Below are 26,862 nucleotides of genomic sequence, written 5' to 3' on the forward strand. Positions count from 1 at the left end.
AGTGTGAAGAAATATGATTGTACAGCTATAATATGATTTTTATTTATTTATTTTTTATGCTGGAAGAAATATATCGAAATTTGGATAATCGTTTTGCAACTGCCTACTCTTTTTTCAATATTGCGGGACCAATAAAAATAATTCGGCCACACTCAAAATGCTTGACTGAGGATGACAATTATGTGACTCAAGCAAAGCTTTTTCTTGAGCATTGGCACAGATTGTCAATTCCATTTGGAAAAATATGTTTTGAGCTTCATGCATCAATGCCAGCAACAAAAATTGTTGATCGGCCGAAACTAAATTTACAAGGTGTTTTTGTACCATATGGTGGTACTTTTGAAATGACTTTGTGCAGGATACCAGCTATGAAAATGGGCTGGCCTTCTTTCGAATTGGGAGCAGTATACGGAGCACAACTTTGTAGCCAGCACGAAGGAAAGTTGACTAGAACGTGGATGATGAATGAGCAGCAGGCTTTAGGCGATAATGATACACTTCGTGGAGGTTTTCTTGTGACTGCTGGCTTTTACGGAATTTTCAGGCACTGTCAACCTTTAGATTTTAAAATCCTAATGAGCACAGTATTTATTTTTTCTTAAATCTCTATTTCTATTGTTCAATATATATTCAATTTTTTATATATGAATTATGTTCAAAAACGAAAGAAATCCATATTCATTCGACTTGGAACTTTGATTGGAATTGGAATGTCGTTCTGCCCAAGAAACGATGTTCTTATGGCAGAATGTGAATGCGAAGAGAGAAGTCTTAAATTGCTGAAAGAAATCGACTCTTTCATTTCCTCTCACATAGCATCACTTATGAAGCACGGCTCAATGAACGAGGAAATGACAACAGTATGCACGTTTAACGAACATTTTTGCGCTGCGCTTTTATACGAAAGAGGCAATTGTTGCTTTTGTGCTATTCTTGATTGTCAATCTTTAATTTTTTGTTCAAATTTATTTACCATCAATGCATTTTATTCACCAATGTCACAATCAATTCACATTAATTTCTTTTCTTCAAAAATTTTCTTCTTAAACATTTTTTTTTCCTTCCAATATTCAACTAGAACTGCAACCCTGACATAACTCCAGGCGCATTTCTTGCTTTGGGGCTGATTCATGTTGCCTCTTCTGACCGCTATCTTGTTGCGCATTTGATCAACGAGGAGATCTCTGGACTGCATCTGACACGCAAACACCCTGCCCCGAAATCTGTCATTACAAGCGCTGGAATTGCTTTGGGTGTGTTTTTTGTTAACATTTTAAAAGGAAATAATTAAATACACACATTTTTTTAAAATGTTATTTTTTTCATACTTTTTATTTGAATCAAAACTTTTCTATTGAAACCGAACCACACGCGCAACAATATGAATCTTATTCCTTTTCATACAAACCGTTCATTTCTTCCCAAGGCTTAATTCTTCTATGCAAAGGCAACGAGGATTCGACTGTGGAAGGTATCGATGACATTGATGTGCTGGGTGAGGTGTCTTATTACTTGGCATCGTCATATGAAGCGTGGCTGGAGCAGATGAAGGCAAACGTACGATTCGAAGGCAACAACCTCAACGCAATGCCATTTGGAGTCATCCAGCCGATTCTGCCGATGAAAAAACGTTTGTGGCATAATGTGTTGTCGAAATTCATTTTTTTACTTCTCAATAAAAAAATTTCAATGCATCTGTTTTTTAAACTGAAATTTCTATTTTCATATGTTAAATATTCATCCATATGTCAATTGAATTCTCAGTAACTGTCCACAAGAAGCTCACACCATCCACTCTTATCACATCTCGCACACAGCACCAGCCACCTGAAAAGCCTCCTTCGATTGACACGCTCCTCCGCATAGACACCTTCCCTGTGTCTCAGCCGACGCTCGCCCTTCCTCCGCTTCCCGATGACAACATGGTGCTTGAAGAGAAAGTCTTCCGCACCACCGCCAAACGCTATGCGCCGTTCACCTACCCTTCTTTCCTGCCGCTGGCTGATCCCTTGAGGCGGATGTGGCATGCTGAAGATGCCATTTCAGACGAGCTGCACAACCAGAGCCAGCTGGGGCTGACGATAGCAGCACAGAGGAGGAACGACGGGATTGTGAATGATGTGGAGTTTGGCATCAGAAAGGAGAGGGAGAAGAGGAAGGCGCTGGCGATGCTGTATGAGGTGGCGATGGCGTCGGTGGATGAGCTGGAGTACAAACGATACAGAGACAAGCCGATTCCTGAGTTCGATGCCGTGGAAGGGACAGAGGAAGAGCAGAGGAAGGTGCTGAAGCGCATCAAGCACAATCCAAGTGTCGCTGCTGAAAGGAAGGCACGAAGAAGGAAGACAAGCAGAAGAAATCAGTCGAGTTTTGCGATTGAGCCGATGGATCCAGAAGAAGAGCATGCTTTGAGGACATTTCTGAACCTGCCTCTCAAACCATCCACTCTGAATCCAAGATATGCTTCTGATATGTTTGCAGAATACACAGGGATATCAACATCTTCTTCTTCTTCGTCATCGTCCTCATCAACTTCATCATTATATCTTCCCGTTAATCCTTCATCATCATCATCATCATCATCATCATCATCATCATCATCTTCTTCTTCTTCTTCTTCTTCAATGGACGATATGACACCACCTCAATCCTTGCTATCTTCCTTTTATCCTCTTGCTGCTGCTCCTTCCTTTTGCCTCAATCCATCTTCTTCTAAACCAAAGCCAAGCCTTTCTTCTTCTTTCACTTTTGAAGCATCTCCTACTAATTCTTCTTCTTTACGGTTATTACCTCCTCCTCCTCCACCTTCATCATCATCATCATCATCATCTTCTTCTTCTTCCTCTTCCTCTTCTTCCCGCACCATGATGCAATCTCTCATGATGTACAAAGAGTACCCCAAATCCTTCACTCCCCTCACCCCCTTCCAACTCTCGCCCCGCCTCACATTCACCACACAGCAGCCCCACCTCGCTCCTTTGTCCAAGCCCTTCAGCACACTCAACTCTGCCCCTTTCTCCTTCGCCCCTTCCGTTTGCCCCTCCCCCCGCCCTCCCTCGTGGATCAGCGAGCCCCTCAGCCCCGAGCTCGAGTTCTCCGACTGGTTCAAGGCGAGCCCCACGCTCTCTGAAATCGGCCCTTCTGACCCTGTCTCGATGGCATTCACTGCGCTTTCGTACTCCCAGACAGACTACGACACGCTGAGGCAGCCCATCTTCCTGCAGCAGCACGGCCTCATTCCTCAGAACAAGCAGCACCCGTCGCTCGATTACGGCACCAACTACGGCCCTCTCCCGCTCGACGGGCTGAGCCACATGAGCGATGCGACATGTGGGGCAGTGCTGGCAATCGTTCTAACATTTATGAAGAGCAACTGCCGAAGAGCAGCTGGGGTGCTGCGTTTGTCTGCCTCAGCGGGCGAGTTCTGCTCGATGGACGAGGACGCTGTGGCTGCGCGGGCGATGGGGGAGGCGCTGGTGCTGTGGAGAGAGATGGCAGTGGAGTGGGAGTGGATGGAGGAGGCTGTCCCGCCGAAGCTGCTGGCGCTGCTGTGTGCGAATATCGAGCAGAAGGAGAAGGCAACACGAAGTGGGTCTTTTCAGAAGGCGCAGTTCGAATACGACGAAGACTCGCTCAAAGTGAATGTGGCGTGTGCGGTTGTCGGGAGATGCCTGGCGCTGGCAGTAAGACATGCAGGCACAAACAACAAGAAGCTGCTGTCGATGCTGCTGAGTCTTGTCTACCATCTGCTGAATGGAGAAATGTTCATCTACAAAAAGCATGTGAAGAGACAAATGGCAGCAGACAGCGCTGTCGAAGGAGATGTTGATAGAGAGTCTTCTTCTCGTGTCTCTGCTGATCCGTTTGGATGGATCAGAACTGGAGACATCCAAAGGGCAGACGCTGATGCGATGCTTTCTGCCATTTTGGGAGATGAATCGGATCGCAAATGCGAAAAAGGCGAAAGCGCCTCAACTTCTTCGTCATCATCATCACCATCATCATCATCATCTTCTTCTTCTTCTTCTTCAACTTTATCTTCAACTTTATCATCATCATCATCTGAACAATCTGAACAAGAATACAATCTTTTAGTTCCTCCACCCAATCCAACTCCTCCAACTCCTGCAAAGCCACAACCATCATCCATCCCGCACTTCCTCTTCTTCAGCCTCCCCCACCACATCTCAACGCTCCTAGCTGCCCATCTGTGCATTGCTGCTGGCGTGGTTGCAGCAGGCACAGGAAACGTGCATGTGCTGCGTGTGCTGTTCTATTCGCTGAAGATGCTTCTGCCTAGCGGAGAGAGCGTTGCCGACATCGCCACCATCCTCAGAGGCCCTCCTCCTTCAGACAACCCTTTCCCTCCCCCAGCCCCTTCCATGGACTGGGCTGTCCCGCGCATTGCCCACTTCCACCAGCTCCTTTTCGTCCACTTCGCTATGGGCTTGCTGTTTCTTTCAAGAAATGCCTGCACCCTGACTTCTGATAATGCTCTTGCTTCGGCTGGATTGGTACTCACTCTTTTTCCTAATTTCTCAACGGGTGTTGAATCACAGCAATACTATCCTATTTATTTTCGTTATGGATATGTATTGGCAATGAAGAAAAGATAGAATTGTGTGCTATTGAATGTGTTTATAAAAATTTAGTTATTGTTTTTCTTGATCATGATATGTATTAAAATTTTTGTTTTATTTTATCTTTAATTTTTCGGGAGCTTATAAACATATATGAGTCTGAAAACAGATGCCTTAGTTCCAATTGCATCTCGTATATGTTTTCGGAAATTTTCTTTTCTAACTACACCTGGTATTTTACTTTATGTGAAAAAATGCCTTTCAGGGCTAATACTTACAGTTGGGATGAATACAGAAATATCTTTTTTGGGAAAGAAAAGAACCATTCATATTTATTCAGCTAATGTTGGAGATGAAGTTATAGAAAGAGGGCAGAAATTTAAGATAAATGAAACAACAGAAATATTGTTTTCTCAAGCGCAAGAGGAGAAACAAAAGCCTCAATCATCCCCAAAATCAGAAAATACTAAATTAAGTTCTATTTCTGGGCAAGAAAGGGTTATAAGTGTTATTAAGGAAACAATTTTGGCTTCTCTTACTGATCCACTATTTTTTGTAAAGTTTGGCTTAAAACCTCCCCGATCAATTCTTCTTTTTGGACCTCCAGGAACAGGGAAAACAATGATTGCTAGGGCAACAGCACTCGAAGCTGGAGCAAATTTAATATCTATATCAGGAACTGATTTTAGTTATGGAAGAGATGCGAAGGATGTTCTTCAAACTGCTTTTTTAACAGCATTATCAACGCAACCATCTCTAATATTTTTTGATGAATTGGATTTAATCTGTCCATCAACTGGTACATCTTTTGGATCCCAAAGTGGAGGAAGTGGAACGCAGGGTTTATCGCAAAAAATCGTCAACGAGCTTTGCTCTCAACTTGATTCTCTTTCGCCAACAGCTCGAGTAGCAATATTGGGGGCAACAAACAACGTGGATCGCATAGATTCTGCTCTTTTGCGTGGAGGAAGATTTGATCGTCAATTAGAGGTTGGTGTACCAACAGAGGCTGAAAGAAAAGAGATATTGTTTTCCTTAATGAAAGGAGAGGTAAAGCATGATACGCTAGAAAACAAACAGTGCAAAAACGAACCTGGATCCAAATCAGACGCTTGTTTACAGGTATCTCAAAGTGATCAGAGGTCGCCGTTTTCATTGAGTGATGAGCAGATTGCAATGGTGGCGGAACGGGCGCATGGCTTTGTCGCTGCAGATCTTTGCGCATTGTGTCAGGCAGCGTCGGTTTATGCCATTCACAGATTTCGAAGAGAGGAAAAAGCAAAGAAAGAGAAAGATTCCTGCTTATTTCATTCAACAGAAAGCAGCTCATCGTCATCAGCTCCCTTGACAATTCCTCGAGATACATCCTCTTTAGACGAAAATTCTTCAACTAATACTTCTTCATTAACACAGAAAATGGCTCATCTTACATTATCTCCGACTTCAGAAGATGTTTTCCCTTCTGTCACGTTGGACGATGTGTCACATGCATTTCAGAGCATTCGCCCATCGGCTATGAGAGACATCGCTGTGTCTGTTGAGCCTGTTCGTTGGAGTGACATCGGAGGCGAAGAAGACGTGAAAAAAAAAGTCAGAGAAGTTGTCGAATGGCCATTGCTGCATCCTGAAGCTTTTCAAAGGATGGGAATTAGAGCGCCTAGAGGAATCCTTTTGTTTGGGTGTGTTTTTTTTAATTAGAAAAATAATTGATAATGATATGTTTAAACACGGAATTAGTCCTCCTGGCTGCAGCAAGACAATGATGGCCAGAGCTGTTGCCACTGAAAGTGGAATGAACTTTCTGTCGGTGAAAGGACCAGAGCTGTTCTCAAAGTGGGTGGGAGAATCTGAGAAAGCTATCCACACACTGTTTAGTCGGGCTCGTACGCTGTCTCCTGCAGTGGTGTTCTTCGACGAGGTGGATGCCATTGCAGGAAAGCGGAAAGAAGGAGGAGGAGGGGTGACAGATAGAGTATTATCACAGCTTTTGATGGAAATGGATGGAGTGACGCCTCTTACTCGTGTTGTGGTTATGGCAGCCACAAACAGGCCAGATGTGCTGGATGCTGCGTTTCTTAGGCCTGGCCGAATTGATCGCATGGTGTTTGTTCCTCCGCCAGACGAGGAAGGGAGAGCAGCAATTTTCAAAAGCAGAACAAAAAGAATTATTAATGCTGATACAGAAGATGAAAAAGATGGAATTGAATCAAAAAATGTGGAATCGAATGAAAAGAAAGACGAAAATCATGGCAAATTTGACTGGGCAACAAAAGGCATCAAGAAAAAAGATAACAAAATTCCAATTGATGATGATGTAGATATAGAACAGCTGTCAAAGATGGTTTGTGCTTTATTTTTTTAGATTATGAATCACTTTTTTTAAAACATGCACATTTTAAACAAACAAAACATATATCCAAATGCTTTTCTCTTTCATACGTCTTAATGGAATAATCAACAAACATATCATTTTCATCCATATCACCATGTGGAAATTGCTAATTCAGACTGATTCTTTCTCCGGAGCAGAAGTGGTTGCACTTTGTAGAGAAGCATCGTTGTGTGCAATTCGCGAAGAGATGAATTCGCTAGAGACGCCCAGCAGTAATTGCGAACAGATTTCTGATTTACATCAACTTTCATCAGCTCAGGCTTTAATGCCTTTAGGTGCTACTAAAAAACAAGAAATGCGTGTTTGCATGAGACATTTTATTGGAGCACTGAAAACAATAGCACCACAAATCACAAAAGAGATGATGTCTTTTTATTATCGATTTATTGAAGATAACAAAGACAGAGCAAAATAAAAATAGGGAGGATATTTAATCCATGCATTTTATTTTATCTGTGCATCGATTTTTTTTGAAAAATTATGGCTTTTCAAATTGGAATAAAAAGCGGAAAAGCAAAATTTGTCAGGCTGAAAAACCTTTTCTTATCTAAACGAATATTCATATTTTTGATTTTTACTCGTCTGACATTGTTCCTTATGGTGGAAAATCCAACAGTTGATAACGTGAAATAGCATATGGCTGATCCTTTTCAAAATTTTCTTTTTTTCTTCTGATTCCTTTTTTTTCAAGTTTTTCTTCCTTTTCTTTCTCTTCAAATTCTTTTTTTTTTTTTTTTTTTTTTTTTTTTTAATTTCTTTCTTTTCATTTCTTTTTTCCACATCTTTTTCAAATTCTTTCTTTATTTCATCTGAAAACAATTTATCTTCATCAGCTTTCTATTCTTCTCCTTCTCTCCTTCTCTCCTTCTCTCCTTTCTCTCCTTTTTCTTCTTCTCCTTTTTTTTTTTTTTTTTTTTTTTTTTTGTTGTTGTTGTTGTTGTTGTATGTTCTCGAATGAATCCAATTTTGAACAAAACTTGAATGATTGGAAGCTTTTTGAAGGATTTTCAACTGTCTTTATGTTCATTAAGTGAGAGAAAACGAACCACATTTGGATGAAAACCTTTAATGACAATATGAAAATGAATCGTTAATAAATTTCCTCTGGAATTGTCACAACCGAAAAATTGATATGATTGAATCATTGAAGACCAAAAATTGAAATGTGTTTTTTTCGGTTCTGACAATATGCATGCTTTTGGATAATTAACCTCTTATATGCACAGAGATTCAGGTACGACGCAATAAAAATCATTTGTTAGTTGCAAAACACAACTCTTGTCTTATATTGGAATCAGTCGTTATTTTTCCACAACTATTTACAGCAGAATGTCCAATAAGCTTGTCAAACCGTTTTATTTGTATTCAAAACATATCGTTGCATTCAAATGAGGCTAGAAAGTCATTTCCAACAATTATTGAATATTGTTCAGCAGCTGAACCTTTGTTTCAAAACTGCGATGCATTTATGAAAAATAGTTATTTTTCATCATTCGATGTTAAATCTCCTTTTCCTCTTTTTGTGTCATCTTCAAGTGTAAAAAGCAGCATTGACCAATCCATTTTTAAAAACATATCTAATTCAAAAGAATTGTCAAACACCACATACGAAACTTCCAGTGTATCTTCAATAAGCTCTTGTGAATTCGCAAACGTTATTTCTCCATATGATGGGGGAATAATACATGGACTGAGAGGTCACAATTCCCAATGCATTTGCAACACTTCATTTTATTCAAATTTCCGATTGTCAAATGAGAATTTCAACAATAATCATTCAATGGCTAGTCAAAAAATCACTACAGGGGATATGATATGCAATGATTGTTGGTTTATAAATATCACAAATAGAGCTATTTATTTCTTATCTGAAGGAACGCTAAAGCTTTCAAGATGTGTTGGAAAGAATTGCTTTGTTCCAGAAGCTTCAGGCTCAATGGGTTTTACAAATGGAAAAGGTTCAGTAATAATTGAAGAATCAAATTTTTTCAATTGTTCCTGTCCTCATTCCGGTGGAGCATTCTGGACTCAGTGCAATTCTTTTTCCTGTTCTCAATCGAATTTCAGTGATGGGGAAGCTGGGCATCAGGCATTTGCACTCCATTTTGATAACACTAAAAATCCTGTTCAAATCAGTTGTTGCATATTCACAAATGGAAAACCGTTTTCTGAAACAAATACAGGAGGAGGTGCAGTAACTTTTATCACAAATTCAAGCTGTTTTATACGAGAAAGTTCTTTTTCGAGCATTATATCTCGTTCAATTTCATCAGCAGTTGCAATAAGAGGTTCAACAAAGTTTCAAAGCAAACTCTTTTTCTGCTTTTTTGAGAAAAATGTTGGTGATATTTCATCTGATGTTTGTGCAGATGCTGCAAGCAAAAATTATATCCCAAAAGCAAACGTCGTTTTTTGCTTGTCATTTTCAACTGGTCCAAAACCACGTGTGATGATCGGAACATCTGACTGCAGTACATGGATTCCTCAAGGATTCAACATTTTGAAAGTTGATGTTGTGCATGGAGAAAATAATAGAATGTGCGGTCATGGATCAAGTGATGGCCCTTATTCCACATGCAAAACAATCGAGTACACAATTCAGGTGGCTGATCACATCTCAGGATTAACCACTCGCGTGGATATCGCTGCTGGAGCGTACACTGAAGAAGGAATGAACGTTAATAATCTCACAATGAACTTTTGTGGAGCCAGCAAGGAGTCAACAAGCATCTCTTCATCGATAATTACTTTATTTCAGATATCAACTGGTTCTGCTTCGTTGAACAAATTGAAAATTGTCCGGAATTCTTCAGCATCAATCTCCACACAACTATTTTCAATAACACAGTCAAGCGGACGATTGAATGTCAGTGATTGCATAATTACTGCAGAAGCAACAAATCATAATCCATTCGCAACTTCTTTATTTTCATTTTCTTGTGGAGCAATGACATTTTCAGATGTAAAATTCAAATCGATGAAATTCATCTCTGTTTCTGCGATTGCCATTGATGCAAAATCTTCTGAGAATCTGGTATTCCGCTCAGTTGATTTCGTTTCAATTGTTCGAAATGAAGGAAATGGAGCTGTTTTTGAAAAAATAGTTCAAAGAAATGAAGTTGTGACATTTTATGGAATGAATGCGAGCAATTGCCAATGTTTAAAGGGAAGCGGTGGCTGTTCCTGGCTAAGTGTTGAAAGTGGAGGAGAGGTAATTATCGGGAAGAATAGTGAAATTACAATGTTTTCTGGATGCACAGCAACAGTCAATAACTCAATTGGAGGATTCGGAGGTGCGTTGTTTTTTGATACAAAAAGAGGAGGAACAAATTTTGTTATACAGAATTTAACTTTTGGTACAGGAGGAAATGAAAACAAAGCAGATTTGGGAGGAAAAAACATTTTCATTGATGCACAAAAAATGAGCTCAGTTGTCACATCAACAACATTTCATATTGTTTTGTCATCAGATAGCACAAAAAACACTGAGGCAATGGGGTTTGAAGAAGGATTCAGAGACATTCCGATTCCTTTAGCTCCATATTTGATGAGACCAAACGAGAAAGCACGCGTTGGCGGTTCTCAACAAAGAGATTTCAGTGCATGAGGCTTTTCATCATATCCATGTGAAACAATTAGCTATGCTGCCTCACTCAGATATTCTGGTGATCCGAAGACAATAATTTTGAACAGCGGATTTGTCTTCAAAGAATCAATGGAACTCAATGAAAATAATTGGACGATTGAATGTGGGATTATGGGGACTGAGATTAATATTCAAGGAAATGATCAAGTCCCTTCTGTTGGCATGATTCATGTGACAAAAACCACAAAGATGAGCAACATTTCGTTCTGTCTCCCTGCATCCTTGCCTTCCACCTCGACATTGATTGCATGCTCAGCAGAATCCCTCGAACTGAAAAACTGCGGAGCAAAGTTGAGCAACAGTGGAAACAGCGAATTGGAATATTGCTTTGTGAGAGCTTCTCATTCAACGTTGGTTCTGAATACATTCACCGTTAACACGCAACTGTCATTTGCCTCGAATAGCATGATAGTGTCGAGAAATGGCTGCAGTGTGAATCTGAATAACTGCTCCATTTCTGAAGTTGAAAAGTCAAATGGAAACGGAGGATTCTTTGAATCAGCAGGAAGAAATGAAGGAAACTATTCATGCAACATTATTGTTGATAACTGCACCATTTCCAGTTGCAAAGCTAGCGGCAACAATGCTTGTGGCGGAGGATTGTTTGTTGAGCTGAAAGAAAATGAGAAGCTCATTGTTAACGGTTCGACAACATTCGATGGATGCCTCACAGCTTGTGTGGAACACGATACAGGAAAGGGAGGAGCAGTGATGATATCAGTTAACGATGCATCTGCTTCATTCTCATTTGGAGAAAGAGTGCTCTTCTCTCAGAGCAAAGCAAACAATGCAACTTTCGGAAAAGATTTGTTCATTTCCTGCGGAACTGGAATTTTTCTAAAAGAGAAGACTAACTTCGAATCACTTCTGTTTTTTGACAGTTCCATGGAACCTGATGATCTGAATCAAATGAGTGGAACGGAAAATGGAGAAGATGAACCAAAAATTCCAATATTTGTATATTTTTGTTCATTGGTATCTTCTATTCAAACAGATGGAAATGGTGGAATAGATCATCCATTTTGTGGTTTTAAGGGATTTATGTGTAAATCAATTGATTACAGCTTTAAACACAGAATTAGTCCTTCAGTAAATGAAGTTGATGTTGATTCAACAAGCTTTATTAACAACGAGCTCATTGCGATGAATTGTCATTTCTGTTTAACATCGCAAACTTCAGGAGCATCTGTTTCATTTGATGATAAGGGTGACAATAACTGTGAAGCGCTCATTGTCTGCGAATTAAATTCAACAGTGGAGATATCAAATCTTGAGCTTTCATTGCCAGACATACTTCAGCAAAAGCACATTTCTATTCTCGAGAGCTCATCAATACTATCATTGCTTTCCATTTCGTTTGTTTCAATAAATGAGTCAATATCTCGACAATTTGGAATCTTTCGAGTGTTGGGCGGAAATTTTTCAATGTTAGACGCATTATTCAAAGGAATATTCTTATTTTTTGGAAGATCTGCGATTGAGATCTGCAACGAACAAGTCAGTAATCTCAACAATTGTTCGCTTATTGGAGTGAAGCAGTACAACGGGGATGGAGGTTGCATTTCTGTGAATTTGCAAATTCCAACACCAACATCAGTTTTTTTTGATAATTGTACTGTTTCAGGCGAATGTGCGGAAGGAAAAAATCTGAAAGGAGGAGGCATTTTTGCTTCACTGCAAAGCGGAGTTATAAGCATTCAGAATACGATGTTTGACGAGTGCAAGGTGCCTTCATCAGGAAGCGAAGCAAATGTAAAAGGTATTGGAGGAGGGTTATATTTTTATGCAATGGATGATGAAACAGAACTTTCTTTGAATAAAGTTATGTTTCATGGTTGTTCGGGGTGGAAAGGCGATTGCATGTTTGTGGACGGAAACAATTTGAGCTTCTTGATCAAAAAGGAAAGATTTTCATTTGAATGGGCAGAATTAGGTGAAAAGGATCTGATGGGCTTTGAACGAAGCACAACAAGCAGCAGTGTTGAACTTCTTCTTGGCGCATTTCTGACTCCGTTTGAAGGCAAAGGATTTGTGAGTGGGGATGGTGAAGGTCTTGATCATTCAGGCTGCGGGTTGAGAGCTTATCCATGCAGAACAGTGCCACATTTGCTGAAAAGGCGCTTCCAAGCAATCTCTTCAACAACAGCAGAAATTACTTTTTCAAGTTCTTATTCAATCAAAGATGCATTTGCAATTCAATCATATTCAGCTTGCTTTGAAAGTGAAATGGAAGGAATGGAAACTGTTATTGAAGAAGATGAAACTGGAGTTGCTGATGGACTGATTGAAACAAGAAATACAGTTTCATTCAGTTGCATAAAATTTTCCTTGCCTTCTCAATTCACTGTTGAGCGCAGTTGCTTGTTCCTATGTTATTCATCATAATAACACTTCAAAAGTGCTCTGCGCAGCTTAAAGGCGGAGTCGGAAAAGTTGAGTATAACTTCGTTAAAGTTATGAATGGAGAAGTGTTCGAGAAAACAATCTCCAACGCAAACAATTGAATTGAACTGTTTTGAAATTTCTAATTGAGAATATCAGAATATAATGAATTTGTATCAACTTTTCATCCTAATTCAATGAAACAGCTTCACTTCAGATCAAAAATGATTGAAATACTCAAAAAAAAAAAAAAAAAAAAAAAAAAAAAAAAAAAAAAAGAGAGAGAGAGAGATAAAGAAAAAGAGAATGAAAAAGAGAGAAGAATAGTTGATGTTTGTTTTGTTTTCCACTGAATAAAGATGTGAAGTTAAAATTAGAGATCCTAAATATTGGAATGATTTTTTAAAAATAATTGATCAAACATTTGAAGTGTTTTTTAAATAATAATTATGTTGAGAGCAAATAAATAATGTGATGCTACGAATTATATATTGAACAAAAAAAAAAAAAGGAAGAGAGAGAGAGAGAGAGAGAGAGAGAGAGAGAGAGAGAGAGAGAGAGAGAGAGAGAGAGATTAATGTTTGAAAAAGATAAAAAATATACCCATATTAAATTAGATTAATTGAAAAAATACTTATTACGGATTGAGAAAAGAATTAGATCTGAATAATATATAAAAGTGTTTTTGAATTTCTTCATATTTTCTTAAATAAAAAATGGTACGCCTTTGTGAAATAATTATCAAGTAACAACAATTTCATTTGTTTTATTATCATCAAAGGTTCAAGCTCAAAAAGCGCCGGCAAATCCAACAGTTGTGAAAAGCGACAAACCAAAAAAAGCTATTAAATCAAGATCATTAAGAGCTGGTCTTCAATTTCCTGTAGGTCGTATCCATCGTTTTTTGAAAGACAGCTTGTCTCACAGAGGAAGAGTTGGAGCAACTGCTGCTGTTTACTCTGCTGCTATACTCGTATGTTATTAAAAATTCTTGTTGGAATTCTATAAATCTTTATTGTTATTTTCAATTTTAGGAATACTTAACTGCAGAAGTTTTAGAATTAGCAGGAAATGCTTCAAAAGGACTTAAGGTGAAAAGAATCACACCAAGACATCTTTTGTTGGCCATCAGAGGAGATGAAGAGCTGGATCAATTAATAAAGGCGACAATCGCTGGTGGTGGTGTGATGCCTCACATCCACAAGGCTTTGATTGGGCCAAAGGCTACCAAAGAAGATGAACTTCATCAAGCCTAAATAAAAAATACATTTCATTGGCTTTGTTTTATTTATTTGTTTTTTTAATAAAATCGTTTTTTCAAAACGAAAAGTTAATTTGTGTTGAATATTAATTAAAAGAATAAAGCTTTCAATTTTTATTATTATTATTACAAAAACGTTTCTTTTCACACAAGAGAATGAAGAAAAATTGATGAGAATAAAAAAATTATCACCCCTTTATATATTTTTCGCATTAAAGAAAAAATGAGTGTTCTTCCTGGTGACTGGGATTGCCCTGTATGAACCACATTTGTCAAATAATACTTTGAAGGACTAGAAATGTGGGATTAATTTAAAATTTAACAAATGAACAATTTTTAGAAATGCAAGGCTCATAACTTTGCACGAAGAACCACGTGCTACAGCTGCGGGAAAGGAAAATCGGTTCAGGAGGTGGCAAGATCACACAATTCTTTATCACTTTCAGATAAAAGTGTTCAAGAAAGGCGAGGCATGCTATGTTTATACAGTGTTCATTTTTATTTGACAAACATCTTTTGAAAAAATTTTTTCAGGAGATTGGTATTGCAAAAGTTTGTTTCAATGAATATTCCAATATTGAAGAATAATACATCAAATCGAAACTTATAGGCTGTGGCTATTTAAATTTTGCTTCTCGAACAAATTGCCAAAATTGTTCTGATCCAATCGACAAAAATCAAGAACGCATTAAAGGAGACTCGCCAAGTGATTCGAAACGCATTCCTGTGGTAGAAATAAAAGAAGGTGATTGGATATGCACTAATTGTTCCACGCACAATTTTGCCAGAAGAAAAGAATGCTTCAAGTGTTCTGCTCCAAGATCATGAAAAGCTAATTATTAAGATCATAGAAAATGCAAATGAAAAAACGAATTTGATATTTTTTTGTAAAAAAAATAGAAAATAATGCATATTTCAATCTTTTTATTTGAACTTTTTTCTTAATTGGTACCAAAATTTTTTGAAATGAAAAAAAGTTTAAAACACGTCAATAAAAATAAAAATAAAAAATAAAAAATAAAAAATAAAAAATAAAAAATAAAAAATAAAAAATTAAAAATTAAAAATGAAAAATACTAAAAACAGACATTCTGATTCATACTAAAAATTAATGCTTCATTATAATTATTAAATAATTCTAATGAAATTAGTTTTTTATTGAATCTTTAATAAATTTCTCTTGATATGTGAGAAAATTTGGCTGACACTTTATGAAATCACACTTTTGTTCGAGTTTTGATCAAAAATTTGGTTTCAATGGGATTTAAATTAAAATGAGTTGAAATTGGGAACACTTTTTGCTTGATATTGCTATCGCAAAAAAAAAATTTTTTTTTCCAATTCTATTGAGATTAATTCTTTTATCAAAACTCGAACGAAAGCATGATTTCTAAAAGGATCGGCCATATGGACTTTCAAGATTTTTTTGCATAAAGCATGATAAAAATTGTTTCACTTATATCATTTTCAAACTGAAGCAGATTTCAAAATAAATTTGATTTTCATATCTGTAAACAAACATCATTGATATAATATCATTATGTTTTGAGACCTCAAACGTATTTCAAAAAATAATCCATTTATTTCAAATTTTTTGATCACAAAAAGTTCATCTATGATGCATAATTTTTAAATGAAAATGCCTGAAGTTGAAAATTTTGTCACATATGAATTTTTCAAAGTCAACATTTTTGTTGTTGTATTCAAGTTGAAAGTTTGTTGTTGGCATGCATTTCCAATCATTGAACAAACCATTTTCAACTTCCTGTTGATCAAAACACCCATATTTATGAAAAACAAAAGTGCAGGAAAAATCAAAATTTATTCCTGCATGCTGCCAATCATTCATCTTGTTGCAATTCTGAGCTTTTTCTTGAATGTCAATGCTTTTGAAGACAATTCTTTGAGAAATACAAATGATGAATCATCCTTTTTTGGATTCTCCAAAAACGATGAATATTCATTATCCAGTCAAAAATCGAATATTTCACAAAACAACAACAGCGAAGATCGATCCACTCATTTTCAAGAAGATGGAATATTGGAGTTTTCATGTTTGAAAACTTCGTTTTCATTGATGAACACTTCCATAACTTTCTCAAAGTTGCAGTTCCAAACAAGAGGAGATATAAATGTTGTTGATGGAACTTTATCCAACGTGATTGTTCTTGGGTGCATGATATTGTGCAACGATGAGAAAACAAATGGTCTATTCAGAATTGTTTATGGAAGAGCACTATTCAATAACATATCAATGAACACAAAATGCAAAAGCAATCAAATTCCACAATTATTGGTCTCTGAGCATTCAGCCAAAAAGAGATGGATTGGGAATGATTTTGTAGCAATCATGTTGTCATCTTCGATATTTAATGATCTTGTATTTGAAAAGGCTCCGATTATTGATTCCTCACATTCATCTTTTTTATCTATTGCCAAATGTGTCTTCTCGAACATTTCTTCCACTCAAAAGAAGAATCCATTTTGTTCAGAAACATCGGAGCTTCAGAATGGAAATAGGGTATTCGTCATTTCTGGATGTGAATTGCATGGTGTTGAAAACGTGTTTTATGGAGGAATAGGAGACAGAAATCAAGCATTGCATGTTTTCAACACAAGTGTGATGCATTGTGCCAGAACCATGAATTCAAGTTCAAGAGTGGAACTCAAAGAGGATTGGAGCTTTGAATACACCGAATTTGTCAATCAGCATGTTACTGATTATTCAGCAACAAATGATGGATTTAATACATGTGGAGGAGCAATTTTGTTCAATGGCCAGTCATCTTCGTTGAATGTTATGAGTTGCATTTTCATGGTTTGATTTGTTTTTTGTTTTTAATCAAAAAATATAAAAGTTCTTGAATTAAAATTTTTTTGTTTGTTTTTTCTCTTAAAAATTTTTTTATTTGAGTTCAGAATTGTTCCTGCAGCAGATGGGGAGGAGGAATTTGTGTTTTTAATTCTTTGAGTACAAGAATAGGGAACTGTTCATTCGATCATTGTATTGGAATAAGAAACAATGAAAATTCAGGCTCTCATGGAGGGACAATTTTCATCGATAAATCACAATGTTATGATATCGTCCATTCAATTGTTAAAAACGGATATACAACTGAGTTTGGAGGTGGTATTTTCTTAAATTATAGGAGTACATCCATATCAACTGAGTGCAATTTTGATACTCTTGAAAATGGATTTCCAGTCCTTTTATTCAACGTCACTTGTACAAATGAAACTTCAAAAACAAGTTATGGAGGAGCATTACACATTAGGAATTATCTTCCAACTTTTTTTATCATGAGTGAATGTGTCTTTCAGAATTGTTCTGTGAACTCTTCACGTGGAGGAGGTTTTTTCATTGATGTTAGTCCTCTTGAATTAAATTCAAAGTTTTGTTTCTATTGCTTCTTCTTCAATAATTCTGCCTCACAGGCATCAGATGCGTATTTTTATGATACTGATGGAAAGATAAAAGAAAGTCCATTTGTCGAATGTTATTCATTGACAAGTGGAGAGAGCAGATGTGTGAGCTCCTCACAAGGCACAAAGAATGATTGGCTGCCAAATGGATTTCTTGTGAGATATGTCATTCCAGATGGAGGAAACAACAATGCGCTCTGTGGGTTGATTGTTGAGGATGGTTGCAGCTCATTGAAATTCACATTGGAAGACACATTAACAAAGAGCAGATGCAGAATCATGCTGATCGAGGGAATATATGAGATGGCTGAATCAAATGGATTTGTTATATTTGGGAAGAGAATTTCTCTTCAAGGGAGAGGAAAGGATGAAACACAATTGAATCCAGTCCAGGTTGGAGCAGACAAAGTGTTTCTGAGTGTGGATGATGGGATATGCAAACTGTCATCTTTGAGCATTGTGTTTGACTCACATGAAAGTTCAAGATTGTTCCGACTGAGCTCCTCAAATTCTCAGTTATTTCTTCAAGAGCTTGCAATCAGCACCCCATTGAATCAGGAAGGTCATCCCTCAAAAGAATATTTGAACAGTTTGTTTGAGGTGAATTTTGCCAACTTTCGAATGACAGACTGCATTGTCGAGAATGTGTTGTCCAAGGCCAGTCTCTTTCAAGAAGCTTCTTCTGCTTCATTATTGGTATCGTCTTCATCTTCTTCTCTTCCAAACAATGATGAATCCTTTGTTGTCAATTCCAACTTTTCACATGTGACAAAAACAGAAGGAGATGGAGCAGTGATGTCAAAGACAATCAGTGAGGGAGAGTCATTTTGTCTGTGCAACACAACAATCGAGAACTGTGAGTGTTCGAGTGGGAGTGGAGGAGGGATCAGGATTGACATGGCATCATCCACCAGCACCTTCAGAATGGGATCTTCTTCGTTTCCAACCACACTCAACTCGTGTTCATGCAGCAAGTGTGGAGGAGGATTGTATCTTTGGCTGGGGGATGGAGCTGCAGACTTTGTGATTTCATCAGTGAGTTTTGTGGATTGTGAGGCAAGAGAGGGAGGGAGAAATCTCTTTGTGAACGGGAGCAACATGAATGGCGAGACAATCAATTTGGAGAAGATTTGTGTTTCACTGAATGGACTGGGATATGAAGAGTTGATGGGATTTGATAGAAGTCTGAGTGAGATGGGAATGTTTCCGTTGAATGTGTTTTTGGAGTCATTCCAACCGCCAGCACATGTTGGAGGAACTGAAGGAAACTGGGTTTTTGATTCGAATTTTTGTGGATTCAGCTTCTTCCCATGCCTGACAATAATGCATGCGACTCAGATCAGATTTGGCTCATCACAAAGGCAGATTGTTGTTGGAGAGGGATATGAGCTGGATGAGGAGATGATTATTGATGGACCAGTTTGGAACATCTCATGTGGGGAAAAGGGAATGGTTGTTGATGTGCATGCACCACAAACAGAGCTCTCCAATGAATGGCTGGTGAGTGTTTCCACTGAGTGTTCAATATACAACATCTGCTTCTCCCTTCCTTCTTCTCTCTCAGATGCCCACTCTTTCATCACACTCCCCACTTCCACTTCCTTTCTCACTCTCTCAAACTGTTCATCAATGAATTCAACATCTGATTCGGGGAGTGAGATTGGATTCTGCTTTGTGAGTGTGGTTGGAGGGGAGTTGAAGATGGAAATGTTTGAGACAAAAGGAGCAATGGTGTTTTCATCACATTCGTTGATTGAAGGGAAGGGGAGCAGTTTTGTTGTGAATTGTGTTGAGTGTGTTTTTGAGGGAATCACAAAAGAGAATGGAGATGGAGCTTGCATTTGTGTTTGTGCTGAGGATGAGACAAGTGCTCATGAATCAGAAAAGAATCAACTGATAATTGACAACTGCACATTGAATGGATGTTGGACAAAGGGGAACAGAGCCAAAGGGGGAGGAATGCATGTGTGTCTGAGAGGCAATGATGAAATGGTTGCGAATGGGTCATCGAAGTTTGAAGGGTGCTGTGCAGGAAAGAGAGATGAAGGAGAGAAGGATGGATGTGGAGGAGGAATATTTTTATCATTGGAGGATGAAGCAACTCAGTTTGTTCTCCTGGATATGAAGTTTGTGGGGTGCTGTGCCTGGAAAGGGAAGAATGTGTTTGTGAATGGGAGCTCTCTGGATGAGGTTGTGGATTCCGCGCATTTCTGCTGGGAGATGAGTGAGAAGGAGAAGTCATCGATGGATGAGTTGTGTGGGTGGGAGAGAAGCAGCACAGGAGTTGGGTTTGTGATTCCGCTTGTGGTGTATCTGTGGAGCAACTTCAGTGGGAGTGGGTTTGTCGATGGGGAGGAAGGAGGAGACTTCAGTGGATGTGGATATGCTGTTGCTCCATGCAGATCCATCTCCCATCTCATCTCCCTCAAATTCACCCCACTCCCTGGAAGTGCTTCCGATGATGAAGATGGATTGTCCATCTCAGTGTCTCACATTTCCTCGCTCACCTCATCCCTTTCGCTTTCATCTTCTGTTGAATCAGAACACATCTCAATGAAATTCATTGGGAAAGACAAAGAGTCAGGGATTTGTGTGGGCGATGATCCAGTTGGAAATGAAGAATGGATGATCCATTCGACCATCCATCTTTCATTTGAGGTTCTCTCCTTCCACATCCCAACAGCATTTGCCCATCATAGAACATTCATCAGATCCTCAACTTCCTCATCGCTTCTCGAAATGAAACACTGCTCTTTCACCCCTCAAAGTTCCAGTGAGCCTGTCTCATTCACTTTGTTGAGTGTTTCAGAGGGAAGCCTGTTGATTGACAATTGCACCTTGTCCTCGTTCTCAACCACTCACCCATTTCTCCTTGTTTCACTTCCTTCTCAGTCAATCACCCTTTCCAATATGACAGTCTCGAATGTCTCGACATCTTCGTGCTCTCTTGTGACATTCGAAAGAACACCATCTCATCTGCCTGTGAATTCATCTGCTCACAATGAAGTGTCAGACAAGCCTTGTTGCTCCCTCCAAATCCAGTCATCCTCATTTGCCAACAACACATGCTCCGGTGACAGTGCAACCATTCTTTGCCTTGGTCTGTTCGATGCTGTGGAGAGTGTTGTTGAGAAGTGCACATTTAGCCGGTGTGTGAGCGAGGCGAGTGAAAGGGGAGGGGCACTGATGATGTGTGCGAAGAGCGAGGAGTCATCGGTGGAGGTGAGGCAATGCTCATTCACACTCTGCAGGTGCTCGACTGTGGTTGGGAGAGGAGGCGGAATGATGTTTGATTGTGTGGATCCCTCATCACCAACACCTTCACCAACACCAGCACCAGATGGCCCATCTTTTCTCCCACTGAAGATTTCAGAGATCCGATTCACAATGAATGATGCACTGGTGGGGAAGGATATATTCATCAACTGCCAGTCGATCGAGCAGCAGATCAACGAAACACTCTTTGCCCTCGACTTCACCCAGGAGTCGCTCCAGTCGAACAAGTCCATCTGTGCGAGTGATGCTGACGAGCAGGATGTGGACTTGATCCCCTTGATTACCTTCTTGTATGCACCCCAGATCTTTGTGTCTCTCGATTCGGCAGACACTCGCCAGTGTGGATTGCCAACAAACCCCTGCCAGAGCATCTCATCTGCTGTTCACCACATCCAGCCTGGACTTGTTAACATCATTTTCATCAACACCTCGTCCACCTTCCTCGCAGAGACAACTGTGCATGGGCTGTCCATCCTGCCTTCAACAAAGCAGCAGGCAACAGTCCAGCTGAGCACAACCATTCCACACACAGGAGATGCCCAGAGTGTGGTTCTGTTTGAGGAGGATTGCACAGTTCGCAACTGCCTGATATCATTTGCCTCTTCGTTTGAGGCAGCACACTCAGCAGTATTCGCTGAAATGTCTGGATCGTTGGAAGTGTCTCAGTGCACATTCACAGCAGCCGATGCCTCGTTGGAGCTGGATTCACATGTGATGGCTGTTTGGGGAGGAGTTCTGAAGATGAGCGAGACATCATTCAGATGTCTGTCTTTTGCAAAACCCTTGCTTTTGTTTTCAGATGGATCAGAAATTGTGCTTTCCCAAATGACTCTGGACTTTCTCGCATCGACAGCTGATGTTGTGGCAGTTGGATTGAGTCCAAGAGTCTCGATTGAAAAAATGAACTGTTCCAACATCTCATTGAACAATGGCTGTCTGATCTCAACGAACAAAGAAGAGCTGAATGTGGGTGGAAATGGAAGAAGAAATGATGAAGATAAGGGAAGTTTCAAAATATCTGCAGCAGTTTTTGAGAACATTTCATCAAATGAGAATGATAACAACAACAGGAGCATCGTGAGAATTGAGAGGGGCAAGACAAATGCGAATCTGATCAACTGCTCATTTTCTAATTGTTTGCTTTCAACTGAGAAAGGAAGCCAGTTGTCTGTTTCAGACAGTTCAGATGTGTCTGTTGTGTCGTGTCTGTTTGATGGCAAAACAACAGATGATCCAGTCAGCCATCAGAAGAATAACACTTTTGGAGGAGATGAAGAAGAAAATGACAAAGAACTTAACCCATTGTGTGGTTGGAATGGATCAGTTGTGGATGTGAAGTCAAGCAATGTGACAATGAAAGATTCCACAATCTGCAACTCGAAGAAAGGAGGGATTTCATTATCAGGTGGAAGTGTGAAGATTGAGAAAGGAGAGTTCATGGACAACAATCCATCGATTCAGAATTATCCATCATCAAGAAGAAACATGTTGTGTGAAGGCTCTTCGCAACTGAATGTTGTGAGTTTGAAGGGAGGTGATGGAGTGAAAGATAATTCCTCGTTGTGGATATTGGATGGAGGATGTTCATTGGAAGGGATTGCCGGAGAAAGGGCATCTCCCTTTTTCATTCCGAAGGTGGAGAGTGTTTCATCGGAAAAGTCAGGGGAGAAGGTGAATCTTGTGTTCAGAGGATCACTTCTCCTCCCTTGCAATCTTTCATTCGAAACAGTTGCAGCAGAAGGAGACGAAGAGGTGGTTGAGAAGCATTTGTTTGATGAAAGAGACTTCATATCAGAAGAGGAGGTTCATATGTCTGTTCCTGTGGAAACAATTGAAGGGGTGGCAAGTGGAGCAGAAGTGAGAGTGTGCATTCTATTTGGAAAAGCTGATTCTCCATCCGCAACAGAATCATTCATTCTGAAAAACAAGAGTGTTTCAGAATTAAAAGGAGAAGAAAAAATTGTTGAAGGAGGAAAAGAAGGGAAATCTTCATGGGTGTTGATTGTAATTATTTCACTCATTGTTATTTTGTTGATTGTTCTCATCGGTTTTATTCTGTTTGTTGTTCGATGGAGAAAGGCAAAGAATGAAAACAAAGATTTGAGAGAGATTGTGAATGACACAGTGAAGAAGGATCCGAAAGCTTTTGAGATGGTGGCGATGGAGATGTCGCCGGAGGAGCAGTGGAGGAGAGCAGAGAGAGAGGCAGAGAAGAAGAATGAAGAGAGAGCAAAGAAGAGGGTATATGAGAATAATTTGGGACATTCAGAATCTTCGGAGCATCTTCTGTCTGAGAGTGGCTCCACTGAATATATTCTTGGAAGAGATTCAGATAAGATCCCTCAATGGATGCTGGAGAAGGTTGATGAGAAAGAGGAAGAGTCCAGAAAGAGAACGCCATCGCCATCGATTTCGTCCACTTCAACCACTGATTCAGATTCAACATTTGTTCGATCGGAAAGTCTGTGTCCAACAACCTCGTCCATGTCAAATCTGGTGGATGCAATAGCCTGTTCATCTGTGTTTGAAAAGCTGATTGTGGATCTGCGAGATTCGCTGTTCATGCTGCTTCATGGGAGGAATGAGAAGAAGGAGATGGCGATAGGAACTCTGAAGGAGAGAGAACACACCGCTGCACAGGTGTTGTTCTGGGTGGCGAATGGGGCACTCCACTCACTTGAGAATGAAGAAGACGAGCTGACCTCCCTTGCCAATCTGAGTCCTCACATTGTGTTGTTCTCAGAGCACATGATCATCTGCATTGCCAAGCATTCCGACTTCTCTTCAGATGATGATTCAGATTCCTCATCCATCTCCTCCGCCTCCTCCATCATCACATCTTCCTCTGACTTCTCATCTGCCAACAGGAATGGTCGAGGTTCACCACCACCTTCATCAGCCTTTGAGGATGAGGATGACAACAGGAAGGAGTGCTTGAGGTGGAAGGCGCCTGAGCTGCAGATGAACAAGAAGATGGGAGCAACAAAGGAGTCAGTTTCATTCTCGATTGGGATGATGCTGTGGGAGTGCCTGACCCTGCAGATTCCATTTGGAGAATATGAGGCAGTGGTGGCAGGGCAGAAGATAGTGAATGGGGAGAGGCCAGACATGAAGGGGGTTTCAGGGAACACATTTGAGGCAGTTGTGAAGAGCTGCGTGTCGGAGAGAGGATGCGAGCGTGTGGAGCTGTATGTGCTGAAGAGAGAGTTCATCCAGCACTTCCCTCCAGGCACAGTGATGGTGACGATGTCAGATGCGATTGGATACAACGAGTTGTCAGAGAATGAGGAATTGAGTGTGTCAGCGGAGGCAAGAAAGCTGGCCGAAAGCATGAACAAATGAAGAAGAAGAGAAGGAGTTTGTTGTTTAATAATGAAGGGGGTGATTGATTTTTTTTCAATCTGAAAATGAAATGAAGATTTTTTTATTCAAAAATGCATCATTTGTTTTCTGTTTGTGGCGTGCTTGCTACGACTTCAATTGGTTTTTTGATGCAATCTCATGTTTATTTAATTGTTTTTTTGAGGATGTGAAGCGAATTATTGGATTTCTATTAAATTATTATTCATGTTGAATTTTGAGTTATGAACACAAAACATTGTGATTTGAAATTTGATTGTTGAGAAAAGTGAATTCAAGTTTTGAAAAAAGGAATAGACCTATTTTCTATTGGAATGATCATATTTTTTTTTCCAAATAACATCATTACAAACAAAATAGAAATTGTTAATAAGTTCAGATAATGAATGAAAAATTCTATTTCCAAATGCAACATAGTCTTAAATACAATCATTGCAACAGCAGCATTTGAAAATGATTTCAAGATAAAAGATTCGTCGAATGACAATTCGATGAAGGAAATATCAACAAATCTTCGATTTATGAAAGAACATTATCAAAAAGAATTGCAATCACAGAATATCGAGCAAACACAAGTCTCCAATATGGTAAGTTTTTTTTTTTTTTTTTTTTTTTTTTTTTTTTTTTCAATCTCGTGGCACATGAACGAGATCTTCTTGATGAGGAAAACGTTTCCTCGCTGAACAACTCTATTCAATGGAACCAGCATGTGTGAAAGGTTCAAAAGAGAAATAATTGCAATGAACCTCTCAATGTGCAGAGTTCACAGATATTATCAATATATTTATCATGATTTGAATTATCACAATAATATCTGTCCAAAATGCAAAGTGAAAAAAAGCATTCTTTAAAGAACATCTTTCTGCAAAATAAATAAAAAATTGGGCATTGCTCTTTTGATTTGTTCATATTGCTGGCTGGGAATTCAAAACAAAACTAGTTCTTTTCTTCTTTCTGTTGATAAGGACACAGTCGGATTCTGGGGAAGTGTGATTCTGTAAGCTTGTTCACAAATGTGGAAGGAAAGACAGCAAGTAATTGGAGGCGAGGGAACAACAGTTGAAATTGATGAAGCAGTTTGGCGAAAACGGAAGTACATGAGAGGAAGAAAGAATAAGCAAGGATGGATTTTCGGAGGTGTGGAAAGATTAGAAAGTGATGAAGCGGGGAAACGGTTTATGGTTGTCGTTCCAAATAGAAAAAAGGAAACTTTGATTTTAATAATCCAGAAATACATTAAAGCAAGAATATTAATTATTTCCGATGAATGGCGTGCTAATTCTTCACTAGAAACAGTCAGATATAAGCATCAAGCTGTGTGCCACAAAAGTCGTTTCAGAGACCCAGAAACTAGTGCGTATACAAATACAATTGAAGGGTTATGGCAACATTTGCGATGCACTTTCCCTCGATATGGAACAAGGATCAGACTTATGCATGACTATCTTTCACTGTTTTTGGTGAAATCAACATTTAATTTAACGTTCATTCAATTAATAAAATATCTGTGCTTTGAAAAGGAAATTGAACCTGTTCAAATGGATGATAAAGAAGAAGAAGAAAAAGAAATCACAGATGAAAATGAGGAAATCTCAGATATGGGACATAATATTTCACCGAAGGCATTTTCAATGAAAAATTTTGCACTTTTCATAAACTGTTTGAGATCAAATAACACAAATAAAATAGATATATTTTTTGACATCAGTGAAATGTTTCAAAACTTTATGCTTTTATTTCTAAAATGACAGTTTTCAAATATGAAAATTAAACTTATTTTGAAATCTGAGAAAGCGAAATAAAGTTTTGAGCGAAGTAATTTTTCAATGCCTTGTGCAAAAAAAGCTTGAAAGTCCGTATTTTCCCCCATATGGATAATGTTGTCAATGAAAATATCAATGTTGAATCTAATGAAGATTTCGAAGCAGGAGATGGGTCGAGAGTCTCTGAATATTTGCCTTTAATATTATTTTCTTTTGAAAAATAAAATAATAATATTTTTGTCAAATTTTCTTAGCTTTTTTTAAATAATGAATCAGTCACTTTTTTGATGTTAATTTGAAAATGGTTATTTGTCATAATAATCTTTTTTTTTCATAATTTTCTCCATAAACACATTTCCGAAATTTGTCGTACTCATATTGCTTATATGCAATATGTCTTATTTTTTTCAGCAAAGTTTCAAAAAAAATTTGAATAAACCAATATGTTTGGATTATGCCACATAATGAATTGAAACTACATGAAAATAAACTATTTCCAAAAAAATAAATATTGATAACTATCTGATCATCAAAATTAGTATGAAAATGATCGGATGTGACTGAGTCACATCCAATTTGACTGCATCTTAATGGTATCAACTTATCTTATTGGATGTTGACAGATCTAATATCACTTGATGCAGTCAAATCAATCAAGTTCTAATATCGTATAGTATTTAAATTAGAAAACGAAAAAGTTGATCTTTTGTTTTTAACTTGTTTTATTTTATATTCATGAAATTTCCAAAGAAAACTTTTAATATGAAAAAGCATGCAAT

The 26,862-nt window shown here is 38.6% G+C and overlaps 6 protein-coding genes across 6 annotated transcripts; all 6 read left to right on the forward strand.

Annotated features, from left to right (window-relative positions):
- Positions 1-266: 266 nt before the first annotated feature.
- Positions 267-4,616, forward strand: MONOS_751 (uncharacterized protein; the record flags this gene model as incomplete). The annotated part of the gene is made up of 5 exons (XM_067877842.1): positions 267-584; positions 669-860; positions 1,079-1,253; positions 1,427-1,630; positions 1,765-4,616. 5 exons carry the CDS (start codon positions 267-269, stop codon positions 4,614-4,616), a joined length of 3,741 nt encoding a protein of 1,246 aa, XP_067733254.1.
- Positions 4,617-4,733: 117 nt separating this feature from the next.
- Positions 4,734-7,399, forward strand: MONOS_750 (putative ATPase family associated with various cellular activities (AAA); the record flags this gene model as incomplete). Its single annotated transcript, XM_067877831.1, has 3 exons — positions 4,734-6,259; positions 6,318-6,921; positions 7,088-7,399. The coding sequence occupies 3 exons, from the start codon at positions 4,734-4,736 to the stop codon at positions 7,385-7,387; spliced, it is 2,430 nt and encodes an 809-aa protein (XP_067733255.1). The 3' UTR covers positions 7,388-7,399.
- Positions 7,400-9,421: 2,022 nt separating this feature from the next.
- On the forward strand, positions 9,422-10,579 carry MONOS_749 (uncharacterized protein; the record flags this gene model as incomplete). Its single annotated transcript, XM_067877819.1, has 1 exon — positions 9,422-10,579. One exon carries the CDS (start codon positions 9,422-9,424, stop codon positions 10,577-10,579), a length of 1,158 nt encoding a protein of 385 aa, XP_067733256.1.
- A 150-nt stretch (positions 10,580-10,729) lies between these two features.
- On the forward strand, positions 10,730-13,292 carry MONOS_748 (uncharacterized protein; the record flags this gene model as incomplete). The annotated part of the gene is made up of 1 exon (XM_067877808.1): positions 10,730-13,292. One exon carries the CDS (start codon positions 10,730-10,732, stop codon positions 13,001-13,003), a length of 2,274 nt encoding a protein of 757 aa, XP_067733257.1. The 3' UTR covers positions 13,004-13,292.
- Positions 13,293-13,690: 398 nt separating this feature from the next.
- MONOS_747 (Histone H2A) lies at positions 13,691-14,446 on the forward strand. Its single transcript, XM_067877797.1, has 3 exons — positions 13,691-13,719; positions 13,782-13,973; positions 14,035-14,446. Exons 1-3 carry the CDS (start codon positions 13,717-13,719, stop codon positions 14,254-14,256), a joined length of 417 nt encoding a protein of 138 aa, XP_067733258.1. The 5' UTR covers positions 13,691-13,716; the 3' UTR covers positions 14,257-14,446.
- Positions 14,447-17,569: 3,123 nt separating this feature from the next.
- MONOS_746 (uncharacterized protein) lies at positions 17,570-24,697 on the forward strand (the record flags this gene model as incomplete). The annotated part of the gene is made up of 2 exons (XM_067877786.1): positions 17,570-17,613; positions 17,774-24,697. 2 exons carry the CDS (start codon positions 17,570-17,572, stop codon positions 24,300-24,302), a joined length of 6,573 nt encoding a protein of 2,190 aa, XP_067733259.1. The 3' UTR covers positions 24,303-24,697.
- Between the last annotated feature and the right edge of the window lie 2,165 nt (positions 24,698-26,862).

The sequence above is a fragment of the Monocercomonoides exilis genome, assembly GCF_001643675.1.
Source record: "Monocercomonoides exilis strain PA203 chromosome Unknown scaffold7-2047599, whole genome shotgun sequence".
Taxonomy (NCBI): domain Eukaryota; phylum Preaxostyla; order Oxymonadida; family Polymastigidae; genus Monocercomonoides; species Monocercomonoides exilis.

What these genes read in the sequence shown, in the direction of transcription:
- MONOS_747 (XM_067877797.1), top strand. An exon ending in TTTACTCTGCTGCTATACTC is followed by an intron (nt 13,974 to 14,034) that starts GTATGTTATTAA and finishes TTTCAATTTTAG; the next exon opens with GAATACTTAACTGCAGAAGT.